This window comes from Hypomesus nipponensis, chromosome 6 (genome assembly GCF_054491055.1).
Source record: "Hypomesus nipponensis isolate SF chromosome 6, ASM5449105v1, whole genome shotgun sequence".
In the NCBI taxonomy this organism is placed as follows: domain Eukaryota; kingdom Metazoa; phylum Chordata; class Actinopteri; order Osmeriformes; family Osmeridae; genus Hypomesus; species Hypomesus nipponensis.
The window spans coordinates 19,810,519-19,837,674 of NC_140366.1; the positions used below are offsets into that span (position 1 = coordinate 19,810,519).

Genomic DNA, 27,156 nt, shown 5'->3' on the forward strand with positions numbered 1-27,156 from the left:
TCTATTTTTGCATTGCAGGAAAGAAACAGACAAAAGTTTTATGTAACAAAACTTGTATTTTTCCATCAATAAAAATGTCAACCATCTTGTGCACAACTTTCTCCTTATCAGTTCTATATGTTCTTTCTTCCCCACAAGACACCAAGATAACTAGTCGAGTCTTATCAGGATTTATAAACTACAATAGCAGAATCGGTTCATTGATGACAATGCTCCCCATCACATACACAGACAAACACTGCTGTCAGAAAGGTGGAACTCCATCTGATAAAATAAACGATTCTGGAATGTGCAACTTGACATCTGAATAATTCCCACACACATCAGCCTTAGGTAGGGACTCTGCTTTTAAATGTCGTTTACAAGAGATTGATAGTGAATGGGAGTGCAAATAGATAGAAACTAGAAGAGTCTGCTGTCTTGGGAACTAAGGCTACAGCTCAGTGTCTGATCCCTAGATGTCTTCCAGAGGCCTTCTGAGGAGGTCAATTTTGTGACTCAGTGACTCTCCCTTCCTGTCCGTACAGGAAACATCAGCATAGTCAAAAGAAAGATCACAGTGATTCCACTTCTTGGTCAGTAATTGATGTGCCCCACCCCCCCTCCCTTGCACAACCTACTAAATATTCCCTTTAATGCTATCGGTCCCTTTAAGGTTCTGTCTGGGCCCCGCTGCTTCCTGGTGCGCACGCCTCACCGGCCCAGTACGGTGGCCAGGAGGGCCATCCTGATGTACATGCCGTTCTCAGCCTGACGGAAGTAAGCAGCACGCGGATCTGTGTCCACCTCCACGCTGGATCACAACAACAACAACATCATCAGTACACACACACACAGTACAGTCAGTCAGTCAATACACACACACAACCATTGTAAAGCTTTGTTGCCAAACGTCATTGAATAGATTAAAATACTTTGAGCCTTTTAACTGACCTCACATATTACAGTGACAATATTCTTTTAGAAAACCCTTTGTTGTGCCTGTGGATGGCTGGTGCTGGGTGTAACCATGACGAGGGAAGGTGCTCATCTCCTACCTGATCTCGTTAACACGAGGAAGAGGATGCATCACCACCATCTTCCTCTTGGCTCCAGTCATGATGTGAGGGGTGAGGATGAAGTGGCCGAAGCACTGAGGAACCACATCCTATTAATATTGTCCTCATGTACAATGTTATTCCTAATGTGTACATTCAGCAGACACTGATTGACAGAGGCCAGCTCTAGATCTGCGGTCACATGTTGTTCTGCAGTCCCCCCCTGCCCCTCCTCCTCACCTCTTTGTACTCCTTCTCAGAGGAGAATCTCTCCTTCTGGATCCTCGTCATGTAGAGGACATCTGTGTCTGGCAGCGCCTCCTCAATGCTCTCAAACTCCTCCTACACACACACACACACACGCACACACACACACACACACACACACACACAGGATTGTAGAACTACAGTACTCATTTCGAATGCACTAATCAAGTCATCAGTGTTCTAACGCTGAGTCATGTCATGGTGTCTCTGGGCCAGTAACCCAGTGATGCTGTTGACATTCTTCTTTCCACACGCAGGAGGAGCCTCACCTGCTTGATGCCCTTGGAGGCTACGAAGTGCAGGATCTCTGCGGGCATGTGCAGGTTAGGGGGGGCCACGTAGCGCAGCGTGATGCGGTACTGGGTCAGCAGCCGGGCCAGGGAGTGCACCGTGCGGCCGTGCTTCAGGTCACCCACCATGGTGATCTGGGACAGGGACAACAACCTTTAACCTTTCACAAAACATCCCCCCAGGTCCATCACCATGGCGAGGGGGGGGGGGGTAGACTAGAGGGGAGGTGTGTTGACCAGGGGGGAGGTGAGGGGAGGGGAGGTGTGTTGACCAGGGGGGAGGTGTGTTGACCAGGGGGGAGGTGAGGGGAGGTGTGTTGACCAGGGGGGGGGGGTGAGGGGAGGTGTGTTGACCAGGGGGGAGGTGAGGGGAGGTGTGTTGACCAGGGGGGAGGTGAGGGGAGGGGAGGTGTGTTTGTCCTCACCGTCATGCCGTTGACAGTGCCCAGCTCCTCCCTGATGGTGAACACGTCCAGGAGAGCCTGTGTTGGGTGCTCCCCCACCCCGTCGCCTGCGTTGATCACAGGCCTGCGACATTGTCTCGCTGCCGTCTGAAAAGACAGACAGGACATCAGCTGGGTACAATCAACTGTCCGTTCACATGTAAATAACCTTCGGCCCGCATAGCTCCCCTCTCAGCCTCCTCCCCAGCTTCTTCCCCAGCCCTCCTCACCTCCCCAACCTCCTCCCCAGCCCTCCTCACCTCCCCAGCCCTCCTCACCTCCTCAGCTTCTTCCCCAGCCCTCCTCACCTCCCCAGCCTCCTCCCCAGCCCTCCTCACCTCCCCAGCTTCCTCCCCAGCCTCCTCCCCAGCCCTCCTCACCTCCATAGCCTCCTCACCTCCCCAGCTTCCTCCCCAGCCCTCCTCACCTCCCCAGCCTCCTCCCCAGCCCTCCTCACCTCCCCAGCTTCCTCCCCAGCCCTCCTCACCTCCCCAGCCTCCTCCCCAGCCCTCCTCACCTCCCCAGCCTCCTCACTTCCCCAGCTCCCCAGGCTCCTCCCCAGCCCTCCTCACCTCCCCAGCCCCTTCCCCAGCCTCCTCACCTCCCCAGCCTCCTCCCCAGCCCTCCTCACCTCTCCAGCCTCCTCCCCAGCCCTCCTCACCTCCCCAGCCTCCTCCCCAGCCCTCCTCACCTCCCCAGCCTCCTCACCTCCCCAGCCTCCTCCCCAGCCCTCCTCACCTCCCCAGCCTCCTCACCTCCCCAGCTTCCTCCCCAGCCATCCTCACCTCCCCAGCTTCCTCCCCAGCCCTCCTCACCTCCCCAGCTTCCTCCCCAGCCCTCCTCACCTCCCCAGCTTCCTCCCCAGCCCTCCTCACCTCCCCAGCTTCCTCCCCAGCCCTCCTCACCTCCCCAGCTTCCTCCCCAGCCCTCCTCACCTCCCCAGCTTCCTCCCCAGCCCTCCTCACCTCCCCAGCTTCCTCCCCAGCCCTCCTCACCTCCCCAGCTTCCTCCCCAGCCCTCCTCACCTCCCCAGCTTCCTCCCCAGCCCTCCTCACCTCCCCAGCTTCCTCCCCAGCCTCCTCACCTCCCCAGCTTCCTCCCCAGCCCTCCTCACCTCCCCAGCTTCCTCCCCAGCTTCCTCCCCACCTCCCCAGCTTCCTCCCCACCTCCCCAGCTTCCTCCCCAGCCCTCCTCACCTCCCCAGCTTCCTCCCCAGCCTCCCCACCTCCCCAGCTTCCTCCCCAGCCCTCCTCACCTCCCCAGCTTCCTCCCCAGCCCTCCTCACCTCCCCAGCTTCCTCCCCAGCCCTCCTCACTTCCCCAGCTTCCTCCCCAGCCCTCCTCACCTCCCCAGCTTCCTCCCCAGCCCTCCTCACCTCCCCAGCTTCCTCCCCAGCCCTCCTCACCTCCCCAGCTTCCTCCCCAGCCCTCCTCACCTCCCCAGCTTCCTCCCCAGCCCTCCTCACCTCCCCAGCTTCCTCCCCAGCCCTCCTCACTTCCCCAGCTTCCTCCCCAGCCCTCCTCACCTCCCCAGCCCTCCTCACCTCCCCAGCCCTCCTCACCTCCCCAGCTTCCTCCCCAGCCCTCCTCACCTCCCCAGCTTCCTCCCCAGCCCTCCTCACCTCCCCAGCTTCCTCCCCAGCCCTCCTCACCTCCCCAGCTTCCTCCCCAGCCCTCCTCACCTCCCCAGCCCTCCTCACCTCCCCAGCTTCCTCCCCAGCCCTCCTCACCTCCCCAGCTTCCTCCCCAGCCCTCCTCACCTCCCCAGCTTCCTCCCCAGCCCTCCTCACCTCCCCAGCTTCCTCCCCAGCCCTCCTCACCTCCCCAGCCCTCCTCACCTCCCCAGCCCTCCTCACCTCCCCAGCTTCCTCCCCAGCCCTCCTCACCTCCCCAGCTTCCTCCCCAGCCCTCCTCACCTCCCCAGCTTCCTCCCCAGCCTCCCCACCTCCCCAGCTTCCTCCCCAGCCCTCCTCACCTCCCCAGCTTCCTCCCCAGCCCTCCTCACCTCCCCAGCTTCCTCCCCAGCCCTCCTCACCTCCCCAGCTTCCTCCCCAGCCCTCCTCACCTCCCCAGCTTCCTCCCCAGCTTCCTCCCCAGCCCTCCTCACCTCCCCAGCTTCCTCCCCAGCCCTCTTCACCTCCCCAGCTTCCTCCCCAGCCCTCCTCACCTCCCCAGCTTCCTCCCCAGCCCTCCTCACCTCCCCAGCTTCCTCCCCAGCCCTCCTCACCTCCCCAGCTTCCTCCCCAGCCCTCCTCACCTCCCCAGCTTCCTCCCCAGCCCTCCTCACCTCCCCAGCCCTCCTCACCTCCACAGCTTCCTCCCCAGCCCTCCTCACCTCCCCAGCTTCCTCCCCAGCCCTCCTCACCTCCCCAGCTTCCTCCCCAGCCCTCCTCACCTCCCCAGCTTCCTCCCCAGCCCTCCTCACCTCCCCAGCTTCCTCCCCAGCCCTCCTCACCTCCCCAGCTTCCTCCCCAGCCCTCCTCACCTCCCCAGCCTCACCTCCCCAGCTTCCTCCCCAGCCCTCCTCACCTCCCCAGCTTCCTCCCCAGCCCTCCTCACCTCCCCAGCCTCACCTCCCCAGCTTCCTCCCCAGCCCTCCTCACCTCCCCAGCTTCCTCCCCAGCCCTCCTCACCTCCCCAGCTTCCTCCCCAGCCCTCCTCACCTCCCCAGCCTCACCTCCCCAGCTTCCTCCCCAGCCCTCCTCACCTCCCCAGCTTCCTCCCCAGCCCTCCTCACCTCCCCAGCCTCACCTCCCCAGCTTCCTCCCCAGCCCTCCTCACCTCCCCAGCCTCACCTCCCCAGCTTCCTCCCCAGCCCTCCTCACCTCCCCAGCCTCACCTCCCCAGCTTCCTCCCCAGCCCTCCTCACCTCCCCAGCTTCCTCCCCAGCCCTCCTCACCTCCACAGCCCCAGGTGTGGGGTGTCTCAGCACCAGAACGTCAGCATAGCTGCTCATGGTGTGGACTGAGTCGTCCACAGACTCGCCCTTCTGGGAGGAGGAGGTGGCCTCGCTGAAGTGAACCACGGTCCCGCCCAGACGCTGCATCGCCGCCGCAAACGAGCTGCTGGTGCGCGTGCTGACCTCGTAGAACATGGACGCCATCACCTTACCCTGCGAGGACCAATCAGATGTCAGAGGTAGGATATGGTACGGTGGGGTAGGCGTTGGGGTAATATTAGGGTAGGGTTAAGGTAGGAGGGAGTCAGCAGTAACCTTCAGGATGTCCAGGGTCCTCTCCTTCTGCACCATCAGGCGGAGCGTGTGGGCCACGTTGAACAGGTGAGAGGTCTGAATCCCCAGGAACAGGTGATGTCAACAACAGACGCTGGTCAGGAAAGAGTGCCAAAGGGTATGGATGTGTGAGTGAGGTGAGTGAGAGAATGAATCTGGCACCTGCTCCTTGCTGAACTGCTGGGCAGACAGGATGTGCTGTCCGATGAGCGGGTGCAGCAGGGGAGAGGTCTGGAGGTGGACCAGCGGGGGCAGATGGTGCTGGCCGGGGTGGGGCAGGCCAGGCGGGGCCTGGGGAGACAGCAGTCTGGCCAGAGGAGGGGGGTGGCTGTACCCATCACCAGCCCCAGAGAGGGCCAGCTCTGGAGGGGGGCGGCGGAGAAACACAACATGAGGGGAAGGCAACAAGGAGCAGCTTTTCTTCATCCTCATCATCAGTATTCTGTGAGAACAGAGCTTCAGACTCATGTGACAATCAATGGCCTAAATCCACGAATCAAGAATCTTTTATATAACGTTCCACTTTATATTATATAATTATGCATCTATGCATGTATTTTTCAAGTGAACCATACTTCATAGAAGTAATTCAGGGATGTCGTTAAGTTAAGCCAGCCAAGGCACACACACAGGGTAGGAGGGGGCACGGAGTGGAGCTCAGGTGAGAGCGCTGGTCCTGACCGGACCTGACTACCAAGCCAGCGAGGAGGAACTAGCAGGCAGCATGTAGGCAGGGGTCAGGCAGGGGTCAGAGAGGAGTTAGTGGGGGGCGTGGAAGCAGCGCTACAACAGAACTTCAAACCTTCGTCATGCGTTCTTCGTAAAGCCCTCTCCTTTGAATCCTCCACTGCTTACATTGTGACGGTTTGAACCGAGAAAATCAGGAGAGAAATGGAGGACATTAACAACTACTGGACAGTATCATATCCTGTTGTTTAATATCTGCCCACTCAGCGAGACTGCCTCAGTGTGGAGCAGGCCTCAGTGTGGAGCAGGCCTCAGTGAGGAGCAGGCCCCAGTGAGGAGCAGGCCCCAGTGAGGAGCAGGCCTGGTCCACTACAGCTCCAGGAGAGAGCCAGGGACATGGATACAGATCTGTTCATCAGCAAATAGAAATATAATCTGTCGTGGTGAGCCAGTGGGGGAAGCGAGAGACATCAATCTCAGCAGAAAGATTCAATCACTATATTTCATGTATATAAGAACCAATTATCTTTTTTGAAATGTAATTATTTAATAGACTTGGCTCTTGGAGGAACAGCATGCTGTGTATAACGATTCAGGGGTCAGATTATTTTTTTTATCTGTGAGGTTTGGAATTCCTGATTGCTTGTGCTTGTAATCACGTTCCTAGACTCAGAAGAGACTAAGGATTACCAGGGACTTTTAAGATCTATTTAGTCTGAAGCCAGTGGCTTGCAAACACACACACACACACACACACACACACACACACACACACACACCAGAAAGTCACCAAATAAATGTTTCACCGCAGGAAACACGTTAAAGATGTTAACAGCGAAACAGTTTCAGCAAGTTTCAGAACATTCACCCCCAGGATGAAACGGCATGCCAGCATCTTAAGCTCTTTTAGTCATCATAAATTTCTGTTGCTATGGGTGACGGGTAATTGCTGGTCCCATGAAACACAAACATCTTAGCGTGTAAGCAGGAAGTGAGGTGGTGCAGTAGGAAGCGTGGTGGTGCAGCAGGAAGTGAGGTGGTGTGGCAGGTAGGGCTGCAACTAACGATTATTTTAATAATCGATTAATCTGTCGATTCTTTTTTCGATTCATTGATGAATCGGATAAAAAAAAAAAAAAGCATTACTTTCAAAACCATTATTCAAAAACACAACTGACAGTGCAAAAAATCTTCAGGCTGTGCACAAACAGGCACACAATTATGAAAAAGTTATTAATATTAGCATGGATTCAATGCTATTTTCCAAGATGAGCAATTTATTTGAGTTTTGTTTAAAACTATTGAAAATTGAAAGGTTGTGGAAGTAGGCCAGACTTTATTAGAATAATCTGGTGCATATTTCAGACATTTTTTTACACAATTTTGAAAAAAGTTTTGTGAGGATTAGGCAATTTTCAAAGATTAGTGATTTTCTATAATTTTATTTGAAACTTAATTGAAAAATTAAAGGCTGTGGAAGTATACCAGACATTGTTAAGATACTCTGGTGTCTGTTTGAGGTTTTATATTCCAAAAAATATTATAAAAGTCTACATTTTTCAAAATTGTATTGGTTATTTTCACCCGGTCCTTAACGTGATGTTGCAAAGTAGCGTCTTCCGAATGTGAGACGAATGTCGAATATGAAACTAACTTCACCTCGGTCAATTAACACACTGTTTCGATGTATTAAGTGTGAGATGCTTCCACACCTTGGATGACTTGGGTTGTAGCTACTGATTTCTCTGCCTCCGCCATGCGTTTCAGAACCACGTTACTCAACAACATCTCTCCAATGGCCTTTCCTCTACCTCCGCTCCGTGCTACTTAAACATCTCCGCAACATATTGAGTGGCGTAATAATCACGCGACACACCGAATCGATAATGAAATTATTTGCCAACGCTTTAAATAATTGATTTAATCGATTCGTTGTTGCAGCCCTTGTGGCAGGAAGTGAGGTGGTGCGGCAGGATGTGAGTGGTGCGGCAGGGGGCTGTAGTACCTGGGGGCAGACCGGGGTCAGAGGCACGGTGGATGCGGGGGGGTAGCATGTTGCGCCCGTCTGTTGCCACGCGACGAGGACTCAGACCACGGTGACGCACCGCTTCAAATGGAGGGGTGGGCCGGGGGCGCTCTGGGGTCTGACAACCACACACACACACACACACTTAAAACTTCAGCCAATCCCATGCCACTATGCAGTACTGAAAGTTTCAAAAGAACAAATTCACATGCAGATGTTCCCATTTCTGTGTCTGGGAGGGGGGGCGAGGGGGGAGAGCCACCTACCCGTGGGGCTTGTTTGGGGGAGTCGGGGGGAAGGGGGGTGGCGGCTGGCCAGGTTTTCACATCCTCCCCGTAGCCTGGAGGAACCAGAACCTGGCAGGAGAACATGGAGGTGAGAACCTTAGGACCACCACTGCAGCTGAGAGGTGGGAATGTTCCAGTGCTGGTGCTAGCTGTGTGTTAGTGAGAGAGCAGGTGTCTGGTGCTAGCTGTATGTTAGTGAGAGAGCAGGTGTCTGGTGCTGGCTGTATGTTAGTGAGAGAGCAGGTGTCTGGTGCTGGCTGTATGTTAGTGAGAGAGCAGGTGTCTGGTGCTAGCTATGTGTTAGTGAGAGAGCAGGTGTCTGGTGCTAGCTGTATGTTAGTGAGAGAGCAGGTGTCTGGTGCTAGCTATGTGTTAGTGAGAGAGCAGGTGTCTGGTGCTGGCTGTGTGTTAGTGAGAGAGCAGGTGTCTGGTGCTGGCTGTGTGTTAGTGAGAGAGCAGGTGTCTGGTGCTGGCTGTGTGTTAGTGAGAGAGCAGGTGTCTGGTGCTGGCTGTGTGTTAGTGAGAGAGCAGGTGTCTGGTGCTGGCTGTGTGTTAGTGAGAGAGCAGGTGTCTGGTGCTAGCTGTATGTTAGTGAGAGAGCAGGTGTCTGGTGCTGGCTGTATGTTAGTGAGAGAGCAGGTGTCTGGTGCTGGCTGTGTGTTAGTGAGAGAGCAGGTGTCTGGTGCTAGCTGTATGTTAGTGAGAGAGCAGGTGTCTGGTGCTAGCTGTGTGTTAGTGAGAGAGCAGGTGTCTGGTGCTAGCTGTGTGTGAGTGAGAGAGCAGGTGTCTGGTGCTGGCTGTATGTTAGAGAGAGAGCAGGTGTCTTACCTGTCCATCGATGTAGGCCACCTCCCCTCGGAGCACCACCCTGCGGACCTTCCCCTTCACCTTCATCCCCTGGAAGGGCGTCCACCTGGATTTGGTGAACTGCATGGCCTGGGGAATCACCCACTCATGCTCCAGGTCCACCTGGAGGGGGATGAGAGAGACAGAGTGCGTGTGTGTGGTTGTGTCATCACGTGAGGTGTGTGTGTGAGCAAAAGTGTGGAGGTTTCTACCTCCACATATGTGTTCTCCTGGGCGGGCAGGGAGAAGATCTTGCGGGGGTTGTCGTAGAGACGGCGGATGATGTCGTCGAGGGTGAGCCGTCCCTGGCTCAGGGCGGTGAGGAGGAGAGGCAGCATGGTCTCCAGACCAGGGTAACCAGGGGGGGGGAAGCACTCCTCTTCTCCTCCACTGAGTGGGGGGCTGGGGGGGGCAGGAGATTAGCCTCACTGCAGCGCCCAGTTCACCCCATCTGGCTAGGTTCTGCCTCTTAGAAGATTCAACTAGATCTGGCTAGGTTCTGTCTCTTAGAAGATTCAACTAGATCTGGCTAGGTTAGCTAGCTAGTTCTGGGCCAACTCCATCTGGGTTAGCTAGCTAGTTCTGGGCTAACTCCATCTGGGTTAGCCAGCTAGTTCTGGGCTAACGCCATCTCCATTCGGTAGATCAGTGTTAGCTACATGCTAAACACCTAATGACCAGGCTCACCGTGGTCGGTAGCGAAGCAGTCAATGACGTCCAGGTTGTCCCAGAGGGCTTCCATGTCCTCGCGGGTCCCCAGCGCCGGCCTCACCTGGGCCCAGCCCGCCCCCATGGACCCCTCATCCTCCTCGCACAGGAAGAGGTGGTGGGGGGCCACCTCACACGTCACCTGCACCCCCTTCTGCCTGGCAGCACGGATGATCAGGATCTGGGGGGGGGGGGGAAGGACAGACGGACGGGGAGGTGGAAGGATAGAAAGAAAAGTGGATAGAGAGATAAATACTTTCTTCATCCCTAGAGGAAATGTAGGTGTTCCAGAAGTGTCTCCAAACACGAGAGAGAGACAACGTGACCAGATGTTCCTGCTCAAGCCTGGCGGCCATCTTACCTCCTCCTTGCGGGCCACGTGGCAAATGTGAACCGGCCGCTGGTACAGCTGGGCCACCAGCAAGATGGCCGCCACCGTCTGCTTCTCTGCATGGGCCACGATGGGGAGGTGCTTGGGCCACTTCTCAAAGTGCTGCAGGGAGAACAACTGATCAGATCCCCTCAGGACAGACACTCAGGTCTGCTTCCTCTCCTGCCCTCCTTCCCTCTCTGCCTCCATCCACAGACACGTTGTCCATCTTCAGGGTGGAAGTATGTCATTCAGGTACATCTTCAGCTTCCTCCACCTACCTCCATCCCTCCCTCCCTCGCTCTCCCTCCCCCTCCTACCCTTTTCCCTACCTCCATCCCCCCCACTCCCTCCTACCTCGCTCTCCCTCCCCCTCCTTCCCTTTTCCCTACCTCCATCCCCCCCCCTCCCTCCTACCTCGCTCTCCCTCCCCCTCCTTCCCTTCTCCCCACCTCCATCCCCCCCCCCCCCTCCTCCCTCGCTTTCCCTCCCCCTCCTTCCCTTCTCCCCACCTCCATCCAGAGAGACACGTTGTCCATCTTCAGGGTGGAGTAGGTGTCGTTCAGGTACATCTTCAGGCCGGCGGCGCTGCTGGCGATGGAGGGCAGGATGTCTGCGTTGTCCGAGGCTGCGCCCAGGAAGAGGGCGTAGTCACACCGGCAGCCTGCCTTGGCCAGCTGGGAGGAAACAAGCACAGAGGTGAAGGAGCTCCACAAGTCAATCTCAGAATGCACTACAACATACACCCCACACACACCCACCTTCTGCACCAGGGCGAGGGAGCTGGGGTCAGTGACGGCGGGGGAGGTGTTGGGCATGGCACACACCATGGTGACCCCCCCCGCCAGTGCTGCAGCCGTGCCCGACGAGAAGTCCTCCTTGTGGACGGCTCCTGGCTCCCTCAGGTGCACGTGGACATCAATCAGACCTGGGGAGGGAGGGGCTAGACGGATGAGTCCTACTGAGACAGTCGACTAGACGGATGAGTCCTACTGAGACAGTCGACTAGACGGATGAGTCCTACTGAGACAGTCGACTAGACGGATGAGTCCTACTGAGACAGTCGACGAGACGGATGAGTCCTACTGAGACAGTCGACTAGACGGATGAGTCCTACTGAGACAGTCGACTAGACGGATGAGTCCTACTGAGGCCGACAGCTTACCGGGCAGACGGATGAGTTGCTGCGATGTCATACTGTCCACGTGAGTCTTGACGGGTGGAGACGGACCCACCTGACGCAGCGCCTGGGAACAGCATTACACCATCAGTACACCATCAGTACACCATCAGTACTACACCATCAGCAGTACACCATCAGTACTACACCATCAGCAGTACACCATCAGCAGTACACCATCAGCAGTACACCATCAGTACTACACCATCAGCAGTACACCATCAGTACTACACCATCAGCAGTACACCATCAGCAGTACACCATCAGCAGTACACCATCAGCAGTACACCATCAGTACTACACCATCAGCAGTACACCATCAGTACTACACCATCAGCAGTACACCATCAGTACTACACCATCAGCAGTACACCATCAGCAGTACACCATCAGCAGTACACCATCAGTACTACACCATCAGCAGTACACCATCAGTACTACACCATCAGCAGTACACCATCAGCAGTACACCATCAGCAGTACACCATCAGCAGTACACCATCAGCAGTACACCATCAGTACTACACCATCAGTACTATACCATCAGCAGTATACCATCAGCAGTATACCATCAGCAGTACACCATCAGCAGTACACCATCAGTATTACACCATCAGTATTACACCATCAGTACTACACCAGTATACAATATGATACTGCACCAGTACTATACTTCTATTCCGTAACATCATACAGCACATGATCATTCAGGGCCCCCCACCTGCACGAACAGCTTGGTGCACTTGATGTCGATGATGAGGGGGACGGAGTAGTCGATGGCCATGCGGCGCGTGCGGTAACCGCGGGTGACGAAGGAGGAGAGGCGTCGTCCTCCAGAGGATCTCATGGAGAGGTTGATGACCAGGTCAAAGTGGTTCTCCTCCAGGTAGTCCATGATGCTCCTCTGCTTGTCCCTGCTGTCACCCTCCTCCTCCTCAAACGGCCAGTCCACCGCCGTCACCTGGGCAACCAGACCGGCGGGGTTACGTTTCCATGGTGATGATGCAGGGGGTTGATGGGGAGTGTGATGTTGACGAGTGTGTGTGTGTGTACCTTGACTCCGTGCTCAGTGTAGAAGTCTGCAGTGCCCAGGCTGGCATACAGGTCGTATCCCAGACTCTCCAGAGCCTGCACTGTAGGCAGCAGTTCACTCTTGTTCTGCACACACACACACACACACACACACACACACACACACACACACACACACACACACACACACACACACACACACACACACACACACACACACACACACACACACACACACACACACACACACACACACACACACACACACACCTTTATGGAGGCGGGGGGGATCTGAACCCTGCAACTTCTAGATCCACAGTCAAACGCTCAAACCACTGAGCACTATGGAGCCCCTGTTCCTCCCCCCGGGTCTCTGTGTGTGTGTACCTTGTAGCTCCCGATGGACAGCAGGATGTTGCGCTGGGGGATCTTGAAGCCGGTGCTGAGCATGGCCTTCAGGTAGGCCTCGTAGCGGTTCTCCCCGAAGCAGGCCACCTCCCCGGTGCTGGTCATCTCCACTCCCAGAACCACGTCTGCCCCCGCCAGCCGAGAGAAGGAGAACTGGGGCACCTGGAGGGAGGGGGAGTTCCACAGGGATGGACAATCAACCATTTGTCCAAAAATACAACAACCACAAACAAGTCTTCTCCAGAGTGTCCCCTTCCTGCCGCTGTGACCTCACCTTGACCCCCACAATCCCGGTGCCCTTCATCAGGCCCACAGGTTCAGCCTCCTTGCCCATGATCACCTGCGTCGCCAGGGCGACCAGGTCCACACCCAGCGTCTTGGAAACAAAGGGGAAAGAGCGAGACACACGGACGTTGCACTCTATCACCTTCAGCTGGTCGTCCTGGAAACACAAACACCAAGTTACTTATTAGTTCAAACGAGCACAGCCTCCAGTTTCACAGGTGACCTGTTGGACCAGACCACATCCTCTCCCTCAGACACCTCACCTTGGCTAAACCAGCAGATGGTGTAGTCCACACACACACACACACACACACACCTCACCTTGGCTAAACCAGCAGATGGTGTAGTCCACACACACCCCTCACCTTGGCTAAACCAGCAGATGGTGTAGTCCACACACACACACACACACACACACACACCTCACCTTGGCGATGAGCTGCAGGTTAAAGGGTCCAGTGACCTGCAGTTCTCGGCCGATGGCGTGTACGATGGCAGTGATGCGGTCCATGGTGGTGGGGTTGATGTCCTGGGGGGGCGTGACAAGAGTGGCGTCCCCAGAATGCACCCCTGCGTTCTCCACATGCTCCGACACCGCGATGGCTATCACCAAGCCATCACACGCTACCGCATCCACATCTATCTCCTGGGGAGAACACGGAGACACGTCAGAACACACGCACGCACGTCACACACACGTCAGAGGGCTGTGTCAGACCTTGGCCTCCTGGATGAACTTGGAGATGACCACAGGGTACTCCTTGGAGACGGCCACGGCACTGCTGAGGTAGGCCTCCAGGTCGCGGTGCTGGTGAGCCACGTTCATGGCCGCTCCGCTCAGCACGTAGGACGGACGCACCAGGCAGGGGTAGCCCACCGCGTCGCAGAACCGCATAGCTGACTGTGGGGGGAGAAGAGATACACATCCCATCATGACACCTGGAGTACTGAAGCAAATCTAGACATTGTCCAGTCACCGTAACACACACACACACACACACACACACACACACACACACACACACACACACACACACACACACACACACACACACACACACACACACACACCTCGGTCTCTGTCAGCTCCCTCCACTGGGGCTGGCTGATCCCGATGGTGTCCAGCATGCGGGAGAACTTGAAGCGGTTCTCCGCAGAGTCGATGAACTCTGGAGAGGTCCCCAGGACGCGGCACTGCTGGCGGTGGAGGGACATGGCGATGTTGTTGGGAAGCTGGCCGCCCATGGACAGGATCACACCCTCAGGGTTCTCCTGCTCGTAGATGTCCATCACCACCTGGAGGACGAGATCCACATCCCTCACTGAGCACGGCTCACTGCAGCCTGAGCACGGCTCACTGCAGCCTGAGCACGGCTCACTGCAGCCTGAGCACGGCTCACTGCAGCCTGAGCACGGCTCACTGCAGCCTGAGCACGGCTCACTGCAGCCTGAGCACGGCTCACTGCAGCCTGAGCACGGCTCACTGCAGCCTGAGAACGGCTCACTGCAGCCTGAGCACGGCTCACTGCAGCCTGAGCACGGCTCACTGCAGCCTGAGCACGGCTCACTGCAGCCTGAGCACGGCTCACTGCAGCCTGAGCACCAGGTGCTGCTCTGTGGGAGCTTGGTAACCTGGCTGTGACAAGGCTTGCTGCCAGCGTTACCTCGAAGGAGATCTCATCAAAGTAGAGGCGGTCGCACATGTCGTAGTCTGTGCTGACGGTCTCTGGGTTGTAGTTGACCATGATGGTCTTGTAGCCCATCTGCAGAGGCACAACAACAAGATGGTCATACAGGACAGGAGGCATTCAGTTCAACTGACGGCATTAGAACTTTAATTGTGAAAAGCAGAGTTTTTCCACAATAAAAGCTCTACCATGCACACATGTATAAGACCTTCCCTGTCTCACTGGGTCAGCCCCCAGCCCCCCCAGCCCCCCAGGCCCTCACCTTGCGTAGCTCCATGATGCAGCCTACGGCGCACCAGTCAAACTCCACGCTGCTGCCGATGCGGTACACCCCGGAGCCCAGCACCATCACATGCTGCTGGGAGAAGCTCACGTCGCTGCTGCTGCCGTTGTAAGTCAGGTACAGGTAGTTGGTGTGGGCGGGCCACTCCGCCGCCACCGTATCGATCTGCTTCACCACAGGCAGGATCGACCAATCGTGACGCAGCTTCCTCACCGCCAGCTCCGTGCTGGGTGGGAAGGAACCAGCCAGAGGAGGAGGAACGTCTTAGAAGCATGTTCAAATATTCTAGCAATACCAATCTAAAGGAAAGCGGAGTGTGTGTGTCACCTCTGCACGGCCATGGCAATCTGCTTGTCAGAGAAGCCAAGCTGCTTGGCTCTCCTCATCACCTCTGGGGTGATGCTGCTGCCCTCCCGGCTGGAGGTCTCCAGCACGCGCTCCTGCTCGGCGATGTTCTGCATCTTGTGCAGGAACCAGCGGTCGATCTTGGTCAGGTGGTAGAGGCGATCCACCGTGTAGCCAGCACGCAGGGCTGACGCCAACACAAAGATCCGCTTGTCTGTGGGCGTCTGCAGCTCCTGGAGACAGGAGGGGAGCGAGGAGGAGGTGAGATGAGGAGAAGGAGGTGAGATGAGGAGAAGGAGGTGAGCGAGGAGGAGGGGAGCGAGGAGGAGGAAAGCGAGGAGGAGGGGAGATGAGAAGGAGGGGAGCGAGGAGAAGGAGGGGAGCGAGGAGAAGGAGGGGAGCGAGGAGAAGGAGGGGAGCTGAGGAGGAGGAGGTGAGATGAGGAGAAGGAGGTGAGCGAGGAGGAGGTGAGCGAGGAGGAGGTGAGCGAGGAGGAGGAGGGGGAGGGGAGCGAGGAGAAGGAGGGGAGCGAGGAGGAGGTGGGGAGCGAGGAGGAGGTGAGCGAGGAGGAGGTGAGCGAGGAGAAGGAGGGGAGCGAGGAGAAGGAGGGGAGCGAGGAGAAGGAGGGGAGCGAGGAGAAGGAGGGGAGCGAGGAGGACGGGAGTGAGGAAGAGGAGGTGAGATGAGGAGGAGGTGAGATGAGGAGGAGGTGAGATGAGGAGGAGGTGAGATGAGGAGTAAGGGAGGGGGATGAAGGAGGTTGTACCTCGTCTGAGACAGGTTTGATAGTGTGGTCGAACCCCACACAGTTCTCATCCACCATCCTCAGGGCCTTCTGGAACGCCTCCTCGAAGCTGCGGCCAATAGCCATCACCTCTCCTGCAGACAGACGCACACAGCAGCCAGTCAGAGACGGTGGTGGAAGGGGGATAGGCAGCGGTATAGCACTTAGACAAACACTCCCTCTCTAGGTGCATGTTGACATTCAACATGTCGAGTGTGTGCATGCTCATTTAAGGGATGTCATACTTCACAGTAAATTCATTCTGCAGCACAATATGCAAGGCCAAGCGGAGGGGCTCTGGGTCTTACCCACGCTCTTCATAGAGCTGCCAATCTTGGTGCTGACGCGGAGGAACTTGCTGAGGTCCCAGCGAGGAACCTTCACCACGCAGTAGTCCAGACTGGGCTCAAAGTTAGCCGTGGTGGAGTTGGTCACAGAGTTCCTGGACAGAGACACAGGAGGGTCAGTCTACAGGAGCAGCAGGGCCAGACAGAGAGATGGGTCTAACACCACATCAAGTCACATTCTGTTTGAGTTCAGCAGTGTTTGACTTGTTGTAGTCAGCGTCTACAGTATTTCAAAAATACTGTAGAACTATGCACTCCTGACCCATCACCTCCTGCTGTAGTTTCTATGAACACTATTTGTTCATCACTAAATCAAAGTATCTGCTAGACAGATGAACAGGAAGTGAGAGCATCTGCTAGACAGAAACAGGAAGTGAGAGCAGGTGCTAGACAGAAAAACAGGAAGTGAGAGCAAGTGCTAGACAGAAAAACAGGAAGTGAGAGCAGGTGCTAGACAGATAAACAGGAAGTGAGAGCAGGTGCTAGACAGATAAACAGGAAGTGAGAGCAGGTGCTAGACAGATAAACAGGAAGTGAGAGCAGGTGCTAGACAGAAAAACAGGAAGTGAGAGCAGGTTTACCTGAGCTGGGGCAGGGGGATGCCCAGGCCTAGCTTGGCCGCTACGTAGGCCAGTGGATATCCTGTGGCCTTGCTGGCCAGGGCAGAGCTGCGGGACAGCCGAGCATTCACCTCGATGATGTAGTACTGCACACACACACACACGTTAGGTCATATTCATATGTATGATAACCGGTCACTCAGACCAGAAGTGTAGTTGTGTGAGTATGTGATACACGTGTGATGCGTACCTGTTCAGACTCAGGGTTCAGGGCGTACTGGATGTTGCACTCCCCTACGATGCCCAGGTGTCGGATCACCTTGATGGCCGTGCTCCTCAGCAGGTGGTACTCGTAGTCGTTCAGCGTCTGGCTGGGAGCCACCACGATGGACTCCCCCGTGTGGATGCCCAGGGGGTCGATGTTCTCCATGTTACACACCTGGGGTTTAGGGTCAGGGGTTCACACCTCAGGTCAAGGGTCAGCCAGGCACTACAGGATAGGTCGAGTACCTATCTATCCATCTATAGGATATAGGGATGCAGCGATTAACCGATTTTACTATTAACTAAGATTTAAAACGTCTCTTTGTAACCGTAAAGGCTCAGCTACAGAGTTTTTCTGTTCTCGCTCAATGAAGGGACATTATGGTACATCAGTGTTCTATGAACAACGGTTGCACAGGGAGGCTTATTAAACAAACACTGCCGGAGTTTGCAAACAGTTGTGGAGAATTCAGTTTCCCTGTTTCCCTTTCAGCGCGCCTGTGCAAAATCATGATGTTTTCTCCTGTTGCTAGCTTGAGCTGATTGGTGGCTAACCTCCGGTAAGTAGTCCAAACAAAGAATGATAGAAATGTATTTACTTCTACCAATTCATACAATAAAGTCACATTTATAAACTTAATTTTCGTAGCAAATGACGTCACTGAGATGACGTCAATGAGAGCAACTAGCGATGCCAATGGTGTAGTGTTCTTTAGCTGGCAAGGTGACAAGAGTGTTTGTGTCTCAATGCACCTAGCCTAGACTAGCTAACGTTAGCGATTGACTGGGAATCGCAATGGTGTACCGCAGAAATTGGTCTTTAGAATTTCATGTGATTGTCCCCCCCCAAAGTATATACGAGTTTTCGCCTCTGGCTACTCATCTTAACTTACTCAGGTACTAAGATTTACTCCTGAGAAGCGCAGCTAGAAAAGTAGTTTCATTCATTAATTTATGGTTATTGTAATGTTTTATTTATTTGATACCGCATTATTTGGTAACTATGATTACGGTTATTTGGTAACTATGATTACGGTTTTGAAAGGCAGCAACTGTAAAAAAAAAAAAAAAAAAACATCAAAAAAAGTTGTACAATAAAACCTCTAATTTAAGAATGTTTGTGATTTTATAGAATTAATTAATTCATCATGCAACCGTGATTATTCCTCAGATTATAATCATACCATCAGAATCTATAATCATTGCATCCCTAATAGGATCCATCCAGTACCCCCCCCCCCCCCTCACCCCTCTGACCCCTCCCCCCTCCCCCCCTCACCCCTCTTCCCTCCCCCCCTCACCGTGATGCAGTTGTCGTAGGCGTCTCGGACCACCTCGTACTCAATCTCCTTCCAGCCCTTCAGGGACTTGTCCACCAGGACCTGGGAGGTGTGGGCGAAGGCTGCCGTCACCAGGGTGACCAGCTCCTGGCGTGTGTTGGCGAAGCCGGACCCAAGGCCGCCCAGGGCGAAGGCTGAGCGCACCATGACGGGGTAGCCTATACGCTCCGCAGCTGCCACCGCCTGGGGGGGGGGGGGGGCTCATTACTGGGGAAGCACAAGTCCAGAGAGGGAGGATGTGGTGGTGTGTGTGTGGTGGTGTGTGTGTGGTGGTGTGTGTGTGTGTGGTGGTGTGTGTGTGTGTGGTGGTGTGTGTGTGGTGGTGTGTGTGTGGTGTGTGTGTGTGTGGTGGTGTGTGTGTCACCTGCTCCAGAGACAGCGCTGCCTCGCTGGGGGCCACATGCTCGCTGATCTCCTCCATCTTCTCCACAAACACCTTCCTGTCCTCCGTCATCTCGATGGAGGCCACGGGCGTGCCCAGCACCCGCACCCCGTAGCGCTCCAGCACGCCGCGTCGCGTCAGCTCCACGCCGCAGTTCAGAGCAGTCTGCCCCCCGAAGGCCAGGAGGACGCCATCAGGACGCTCGTTCTTTATGACCTGAGACAGACAGGATTGAGCCACCGGCCCAGTTAACCACCACACCTGGGGAATCCCAGATGAATCACCACACCTGGTCAGTCCCAGACAAAGGACTGGTTAATCCTCTTCTGGTACCTGGGTGACGTAGTCCAGGGTGAGGGGGAGGAAGTAGACCTTGTCGGCCAGCCCCTTGGAGGTCTGAACCGTGGCGATGTTGGGGTTGATCAGAACTGTCTGGATGTTCTCCTCCTTCAGGGCCTTTATGGCCTGGTGGAACCACAACACACCTCCGTTTAGACACCACTGTTAGTGTACTAACGTTATACATGGTTAGCTTATAGATAAGTACTTTACAGCCTGGTAGAACCACAATATTAAACCCTCTTAGTTTACTAACATTATACATGTTGTAATGTGAGTTAAATAGTAACATGTTAATGCATGTTGGGTATCCGACGAAAGGAAAGCGTCGATGCGTCACCTGGGAGCCGGAGTAGTCGAACTCTCCTGCCTGGCCGATGGAGAGCCCTCCAGAACCCAACACCAGAACCTTCCGCGGGCGGACAAAGTCCTCGGGCCGGGGAGAACCAGGGTAGGACAGGAACTCATTCAGCCTCTGCATCACTACAGGGGGGAGCAAACACAGCTGGGTACACTAACATTTCAAACATTTAGATTCCTGATCCAGTTGAAGAAAATCTATTCCGATTCCTCGCACCTTGATGTTTAGCATCCCATGGTCAGCCTCCCCTGTTCTAGCTGTCTCACCTGGTTTCCTCAGTCTCACCTGGTCTACAGGCCTCACCTGGTTTCCTCAGTCTCACCTGGTCTACAGGCCTCACCTGGTTTCCTCAGTCTCACCTGGTCTACAGGCCTCACCTGGTTTCCTCAGTCTCACCTGGTCTACAGGCCTCACCTGGTTTCCTCAGTCTCACCTGGTCTACAGGCCTCACCTGGTTTCCTCAGTCTCACCTGGTCTACAGGCCTCACCTGGTTTCCTCAGTCTCACCTGGTTTGCCGCTCTTTCCATCCTTATGATCCCGGACAGTCTCCATGAAGACATCAAACAGGCCGACCAGGTCAGCTGGTCCGGCCATGTGCTCTGGGTGGAACTGGACACTGCAAACACAACATTACTGCTGCTGTCCCCCGGCATAACAATACCCCAGGCCAGGAGTCAGGGGTGTGGAGTGTACCTGAATCTGAACAGGGGTGTGGAGTGTACCTGAACAGGGGTGTGGAGTGTACCTGAACAGGGGTGTGGAGTGTACCTGAACAGGGGTGTGGAGTGTACCTGAACAGGGGTGTGGAGTGTACCTGAACAGGGGTTTGGTGTTGTGTACGATGCCTTCGCTGGAGTGGTCGTTGGCATTGGTGAAGAGGACGTCCCAGCCAGGGGTCAGGGTCAGGGGGTCGACCGCGAAGCCGTGGTTCTGAGAAGTGATGAAACAGCGGCCTGTTCCCTTGTGGATGCACGGCTGGTTGTGACCACGGTTACCGTACCTGGAGACACAGGAAGCACAACATGACACCATGGTTCTGTAATGGAAGAATTTGAGTGGCACTGAGTAGATCTGACTAGTCAAGGGATATGGGTTCAATACAAATGTATTTAGATTATACAATTACATAAGATTAAACAAAGCTTTGCTGATCAGTCATTATCGAAGGAGGTGCCATCCACACAGATCATTCGTAAGAGTGATAAAGGACAATAAGGAAAGGTCCCCCTTATATGAACTGATACCAGATGTCAATAATCAATCCATACAGCGGTCACCATGATTAGTCAGCACTGGTCAGTGACAGGTTAGGATAATAAATCCCCCAGGCCAGTGTCCCATGTTGATGTAGTTTCTCCAAACAGGATGCCTGGCTTGGCCATCTCCTTGGACAAAAGATCAGCTCTGCCCAACCACCAGACCTAACTAAGACCCTCTGGCTCTGGCAAATACCTTAATACCATCCGAGTGTCCCTTCTACAGAGTTTCACTCCACAAAACCTCAGTTCCTTACATTTGACTGTCTATAACAAAGGAACTTACTTTATACCGCTTAAAGGAACATAGATATTGTAACTATGTCAAAATGCCATTACAGTTCTAAAGGTTTTCTTTAATTGTTCACAACAGAAAAAGACAAATGACGCCTGAATAGACAGTCATTTAATGTTGGCTGTTATCAAACTGTGATTAATAGAGGGATGGGTATAGCTCAGGGTAAGAGGATTTGACTTCAGATAGAGATTGCAGGTTCAATTATCCCCCTGTACGTCGCTTAAAAGCATCTGCCAAACAAAATGTTTAAATTTTAAAACAAACAAAAACAGTCAAAACCCATTCTCAGGGAAGTAGCAATCATCCCAAGTAACCTTGAGGTGCAGTGTGTCTAGTGTTATCCACAATTCTGTGATGGGGGGGCCTCTGAATGTGAGCTGGTATTCTCTCAGACAACCTCGTCTGGGACGAACACACCCTCCGTCCTGTTCCCCCTGGGAGCTGACCTGCATGTCTGTGAGATGCAATGCTAGCTCAGTTCTCAGAGACACAGCCCCTTCTCCTCCTCCAGCCAGACACAGCCCCCTCTTCCCACAACACACAGCCTCCTCCTCCTCCCGCCCCACTAGACACAGCCCCCTCCTCCTTCTCTCACCAGACACAGCCCCCTCCTCTCACCAGACACAGGCCCCTCCTCCTCCCACCAGACACAGCCCCCTCCTCCTCCCACCAGACACAGCCCCCTCCTCCCCCTCCCCCCACCACACAGCCCCCTCCTCGTCCTCCTCCTACCACCAGACACAGCCCCCTCCTCCTCCTCCTCCCACCAGACACAGCCCCCTCCTCCTCCTCCTCCCACCAGACACAGCCCCCTCCTCCTCCTCCCACCAGACACAGCCCCCTCCTCCTCCCACCAGACACAGCCCCCTCCTCCTCCTCCCACCAGAGACAGCCCCCTCCTCCTCCTCCCACCAGAGACAGCCCCCTCCTCCTCCTCCTCCTCCCACCAGACACAGCCCCTCCTCCTCCTCCTCCTCCCACCAGACACAGCCCCCTCCTCCTCCTCCTCCCACCAGACACAGCCCCCTCCTCCTCCTCCTCCCACCAGACACAGCCCCCTCCTCCTCCTCCTCCTCCTCCTCCCACCAGACACAGCCCCCTCCTCCTCCTCCCACCAGACACAGCCCCCTCCTCCTCCTCCTCCCACCAGACACAGCCCCCTCCTCCTCCTCCCACCAGACACAGCCCCCTCCTCCTCCTCCTCCTCCTCCCACCAGACACAGCCCCCTCCTCCTCCTCCTCCTCCTCCTCCCACCAGACACAGCCCCTCCTCCTCCTCCCACCAGACACAGCCCCCTCCTCCTCCTCCTCCTCCCACCAGACACAGCCCCCTCCTCCTCCTCCCACCAGACACAGCCCCCTCCTCCTCCTCCCACCAGACACAGCCCCCTCCTCCTCCTCCTCCCACCAGACACAGCCCCCTCCTCCTCCTCCTCCCACCAGACACAGCCCCCTCCTCCTCCTCCTCCTCCCACCAGACACAGCCCCCTCCCCCTCCTCCTCCTCCTCCCACCACACACAGCCCCCTCCTCCTCCTCCTCCTCCCACCAGACACAGCCCCCTCCCCCTCCTCCTCCTCCTCCCACCACACAGCCCCCTCCTCCTCCTCCTCCCACCAGAGACAGCCCCCTCCTCCTCCTCCCACCAGAGACAGCCCCCTCCTCCTCCTCCCACCAGAGACAGCCCTCTCCTCCTCCTCCAGCCAGACATTCCGGACAGGGACAAAGGGAGGCGAGTCGTCTGCTCTGGCCTCGGCACCTACACCAACAACGCTGCTATCTCAGGAGTGCTAGGAAAACACCGCTGGTGCCTCAGCTGTGAGCTAACAAGAGACTGCCGAGATCAGCAGAAAGTGCTTCCACGCCACAGTGCTCCCAGAGAACTGAAGACACAGCGTTCTGGCCTGGGCAGCAGCTGCAGACTATAAGGAGCAGGACAATAGCAGCCAACCACAGATGGGAAGTAAAGAAAGTACAAATCCTTCCTTAATGTACTCAAGTAGATATTTCTGGTATCATTGTATCAAGGTCAGAAACAAAAAAAAGTCTAACAAAAGTTGTTTTTGAAACTTTACACTCACGCCGTCATGTGTGTGAAAAAAATAATCTAATGTTTCAAAAGGTTTACAAAATATTTTCAAACTAATATTTTAGCAAAAAGTTTTGAAAGGTGCAAAACATAAAAAAAAAAAAAAAAAAGGCTTCTCTGTTCTCCTCTCCCTGTGTGTGGGAAAAAGTTTAGAAAGGTTGAAGAAAGTTTCTAACAAAAGTTTTGGAAAAAAACATTAAACTTTTGTGTCATGTTGTGACATCCATACTTCATCTTGTAGGTCTAACATCACATCCATACTTCATCTTGTAGGTCTAACATCACATCCATACTTCATCTTGTAGGTCTAACATCACATCCATACTTCATCTTGTAGGTCTAACATTACATGCATACTTCATCTTATAGGTCTAACATCACATCCATACTTCATCTGGTAGGTCTAACATTACATGCATACTTCATCTTGTAGGTCTAACATTACATCCATACTTCATCTTGTAGGTCTAACATTACATGCATACTTCATCTTGTAGGTCTAACATTACATGCATACTTCATCTTGTAGGTCTAACATTACATGCATACTTCATCTTGTAGGTCTTGGCTCCGATGACCAGGGAGAGGAGCTGGTGACCCAGGCAGATGCCGAACACTGGCTTCGGCTCGTCCACACACACCACCCTCCTCAAGTTCTCCACGGTCTCCATGCAGAACTGGGGATCTCCAGGGCCGTTGCTAAGGAACAACCCGTCAAAGTCTAGAGGAGGAGAACAGAAGCACTATAGCCTGGGCAACACACACACTGAGGGGCTGAGGAGGAGAACAGAAGCACTGTAGCCTGGGCAACACACACACTGAGGGGCTGATAACAATACATTTGATGTATTTTCAGCTTTTAACAGACGCTTTTATCCAAAGCGACAAATAATGCAGCAGAAATTTAAACTGAACTGCACGGTTCTAGCAGAATGCTGGTGGTTAACCCTCTGCCTGTAGTAAGAGGCCCCCACACACCCTAACCCAGGTGTGGATGTTACCTGTCTGGTCCAGGGGGTGGTCCCAGGGGACCACGGTGACACAGGCCCCTCGCTGGGCCAGGCAGCGGATCTGGTTGTTCTTGATGCCACAGTCCACCGCTGTGATCCTCACCTTGCCACTGGGGTTGAACACCCTGGGCTCCTGGGCAGCACAGGCGGGGAAAGAACAAGATGAAGAAGAAGAAGAATGATATTCATTTATCTTACATTTATATTTATTCATTTAGCAGTCGCTTTTATCCAAAGCGCTTTTATCTTATTGCAGATCCATAAGTCCAACCTGCGATTTATGAAACTGCAGTCAAACAAACTAACCACTCCCATCCTACATCAACACTTAAACAGAAAACACTTCCAAAACAATTATTTAATGTATAAATCTAAATGAGAATAATTGTACTGCTTTCCATATGCCTATATTCATATAATTTCAATATAGAGCAGGGCATTCCTATCATGCTTTCATATGGTGCCTCAGGTGTGTTGCTACTCTGCTCTGCGCTGGCAGCAGACTAGGCCTGTACCTTGATGGAGACCTCCCTGACCAGGTTCCTCTGGTCGGGGTTGTCCAGGGGGATGCTGTCTGCCGGGGTGCCGTCCACCACCAGCTTCCCCAGCATGGTGCCCTTCTCCCGGATCTTCTGGGTCAGCTGACGGGTGTCGACTCCTGCAGAACACAGCCCAACAACGTCTACATGCCTGTGGAGACACCTGAGAGGAAACTGCTAGCCTGGTCCTAACAAGTCACCGTCTGTTCATCACTTCAGTAACGTTGTGTCTCTGTGGGAGAAACTAGTCTTTTCTGTGTTCAGCTACACCGCCCAGCTACACCGCCCAGCTATACTGCCCAGCTACACCGCCCAGCTATAATGCCCAGCTATAATGCCCAGCTATAATGCCCAGCTATAATGCCCAGCTATAATGCCCAGCTATAATGCCCAGCTATAATGCCCAGCTATACTGCTCAGGTGGTTGAGCGGTTAGGGAATAGGGCTAGTAATCTGAAGGTCGCCAGTTCGATTCCTGGCCGTGCCAAATAACGTTGTGTCCTTGGGCAAGGCACTTCACCCTACTTGCCTCAGGGGAATGTCCCTGTACTTACTGTAAGTCGCTCTGGATAAGAGCGTCTGCTAAATGACTAAATGTATACTGCCCTGCCCTACAGGGCCATCAAGGAACAGTGCCAGTGAGCTGGTGTTGAGCTGTGGGCTGGACTCACCCTCCAGGCCGGGTATGCCCTGCAGCTGGAGCCACTGGTCCAGGGACATGGAGGAGCTCCAGTGGCTGGGGGTCTGGGACACCTCCCCCACGATGAGAGCACACGCGTGGATCCTAGAGGACTCGAACCACTGGGGGGGGGGGGAAACACACACACACAGCTTCATATTGTGCTCTCTTGACCAATGAAACAACATTCTAACAGTCAAAATATCAATAACCCAGTAGACAACTCACCTTGCTGAGCCCCCAGGTTCCCTCCTCATCCTGGGGTACCCCGTAGTTACCCACCAGGGGGTAGGTGAGGGTGAGGATCTGGCTCCTGTAAGAGGGGTCAGTCAGGGCCTCTGGATACCCCACCATGCCTGTCTGGAACACTGCACACACAGCCGGCATGTTACTCAGGCAGCACACACTGCCATCTGAAGGCATAGCCGATTCAACTGTGCATAGCTACATGATTATCAATAACGTTACATTCATTTAGCAGACGCTTTTATCCAAAGCAACATTCACATCGTGCATATAGATTCAGGAATAGTCAATTAAAAGTAATCAATAATGATGTGTAACTGACTGCAGTTCATTATTACACCAGAGGATACGTTTCCGTTTCAGAAGGAGATCTTGTTGCCCTGGTAAAACTACATGCAGGGGTCAAAGGGCTTTTCACCATGCTGACAAGACACGCTGAACGGGCTGCGTTTGTTGGGGCTGACGTGGGCTTGGGAGCCGCGGCTACAAAAACCTCAAGTTGAGGAGTAAGTGCAGCACCACCAACAATGTAAATATTTCACATTCAGTAATAAAGGCGAGGGAAATGGCTGGAACATTGGCTGTTATTTGCTACAAATGAACCCAGGGAAAGTTATAACGCTACAGACCTACAAGTAATATCGTGATTTTAGCTAGCTACCTGGCTAACCCCAAGCTTTTGGAGGATAGCCCACATATTTCCCTCACTTCAGCTAGCTTTAGGACTTACCAACTTCTCCAGACACAGACGCGTTTGCCCCAAAAAGGCGGCCACTAAACGTAGTCCCGTCCTCTAAAATCAAGGTCCCCATTTTCGTGGGAATCATTATCGTATTTTTGGTTGGATGCCCTTGTCCAGTTCCGCGATGATTTCTTCCTTGCCCACGTGAAAAGCACGCCGCGGCAAAGATGCTACGGAGGATGCGTGAACAAAAACGTTACCAAGATTCAATATTTAGCGATAAGCACAGACAGTCTGACTTACAGGGCAGTGGATAGTACAGACGAAGGGGAAAAAAAGATAATGAACGAGTAAATGAATGAATTGTGAGAGATCTGTTGTCTCTGTACGGCACTATTGCATGACTCCACACCGCTCCACACTCCACCAACGCAGTGTGGAACTTTATCAGCCACTTCACGGTGCTTACATAGAGCGTCAAAATCAGCGTCAGCGCGTTGAAGGAGGGACCAGGAGATTTTGCGAAAACTATTTGCATATAATATACGTGTCTTGAGGATCAGTAAT

General features: G+C 54.3%; 1 protein-coding gene across 1 annotated transcript; it reads right to left on the reverse strand.

Annotated features, from left to right (window-relative positions):
* Positions 1 to 36: 36 nt before the first annotated feature.
* Positions 37 to 27,031, reverse strand: cad (carbamoyl-phosphate synthetase 2, aspartate transcarbamylase, and dihydroorotase). Its single transcript, XM_084700782.1, is given in 44 exon segments — positions 37 to 793; positions 1,038 to 1,132; positions 1,278 to 1,379; positions 1,574 to 1,729; positions 2,020 to 2,145; positions 4,936 to 5,148; positions 5,251 to 5,325; positions 5,431 to 5,630; positions 7,961 to 8,099; positions 8,248 to 8,337; positions 9,097 to 9,237; positions 9,327 to 9,487; positions 9,490 to 9,516; positions 9,802 to 10,003; positions 10,184 to 10,315; positions 10,705 to 10,869; positions 10,954 to 11,120; positions 11,358 to 11,439; positions 12,094 to 12,333; positions 12,426 to 12,530; positions 12,792 to 12,974; positions 13,087 to 13,254; positions 13,525 to 13,743; positions 13,816 to 13,998; positions 14,169 to 14,393; positions 14,762 to 14,860; positions 15,048 to 15,294; positions 15,396 to 15,646; positions 16,180 to 16,292; positions 16,506 to 16,639; positions 17,126 to 17,250; positions 17,355 to 17,543; positions 18,670 to 18,891; positions 19,073 to 19,306; positions 19,424 to 19,555; positions 19,770 to 19,912; positions 20,298 to 20,407; positions 20,606 to 20,791; positions 23,983 to 24,154; positions 24,435 to 24,576; positions 24,959 to 25,101; positions 25,654 to 25,783; positions 25,890 to 26,029; positions 26,638 to 27,031. Coding segments are annotated over 44 exon segments (6,705 nt in total). The 5' UTR covers positions 26,735 to 27,031; the 3' UTR covers positions 37 to 693.
* Between the last annotated feature and the right edge of the window lie 125 nt (positions 27,032 to 27,156).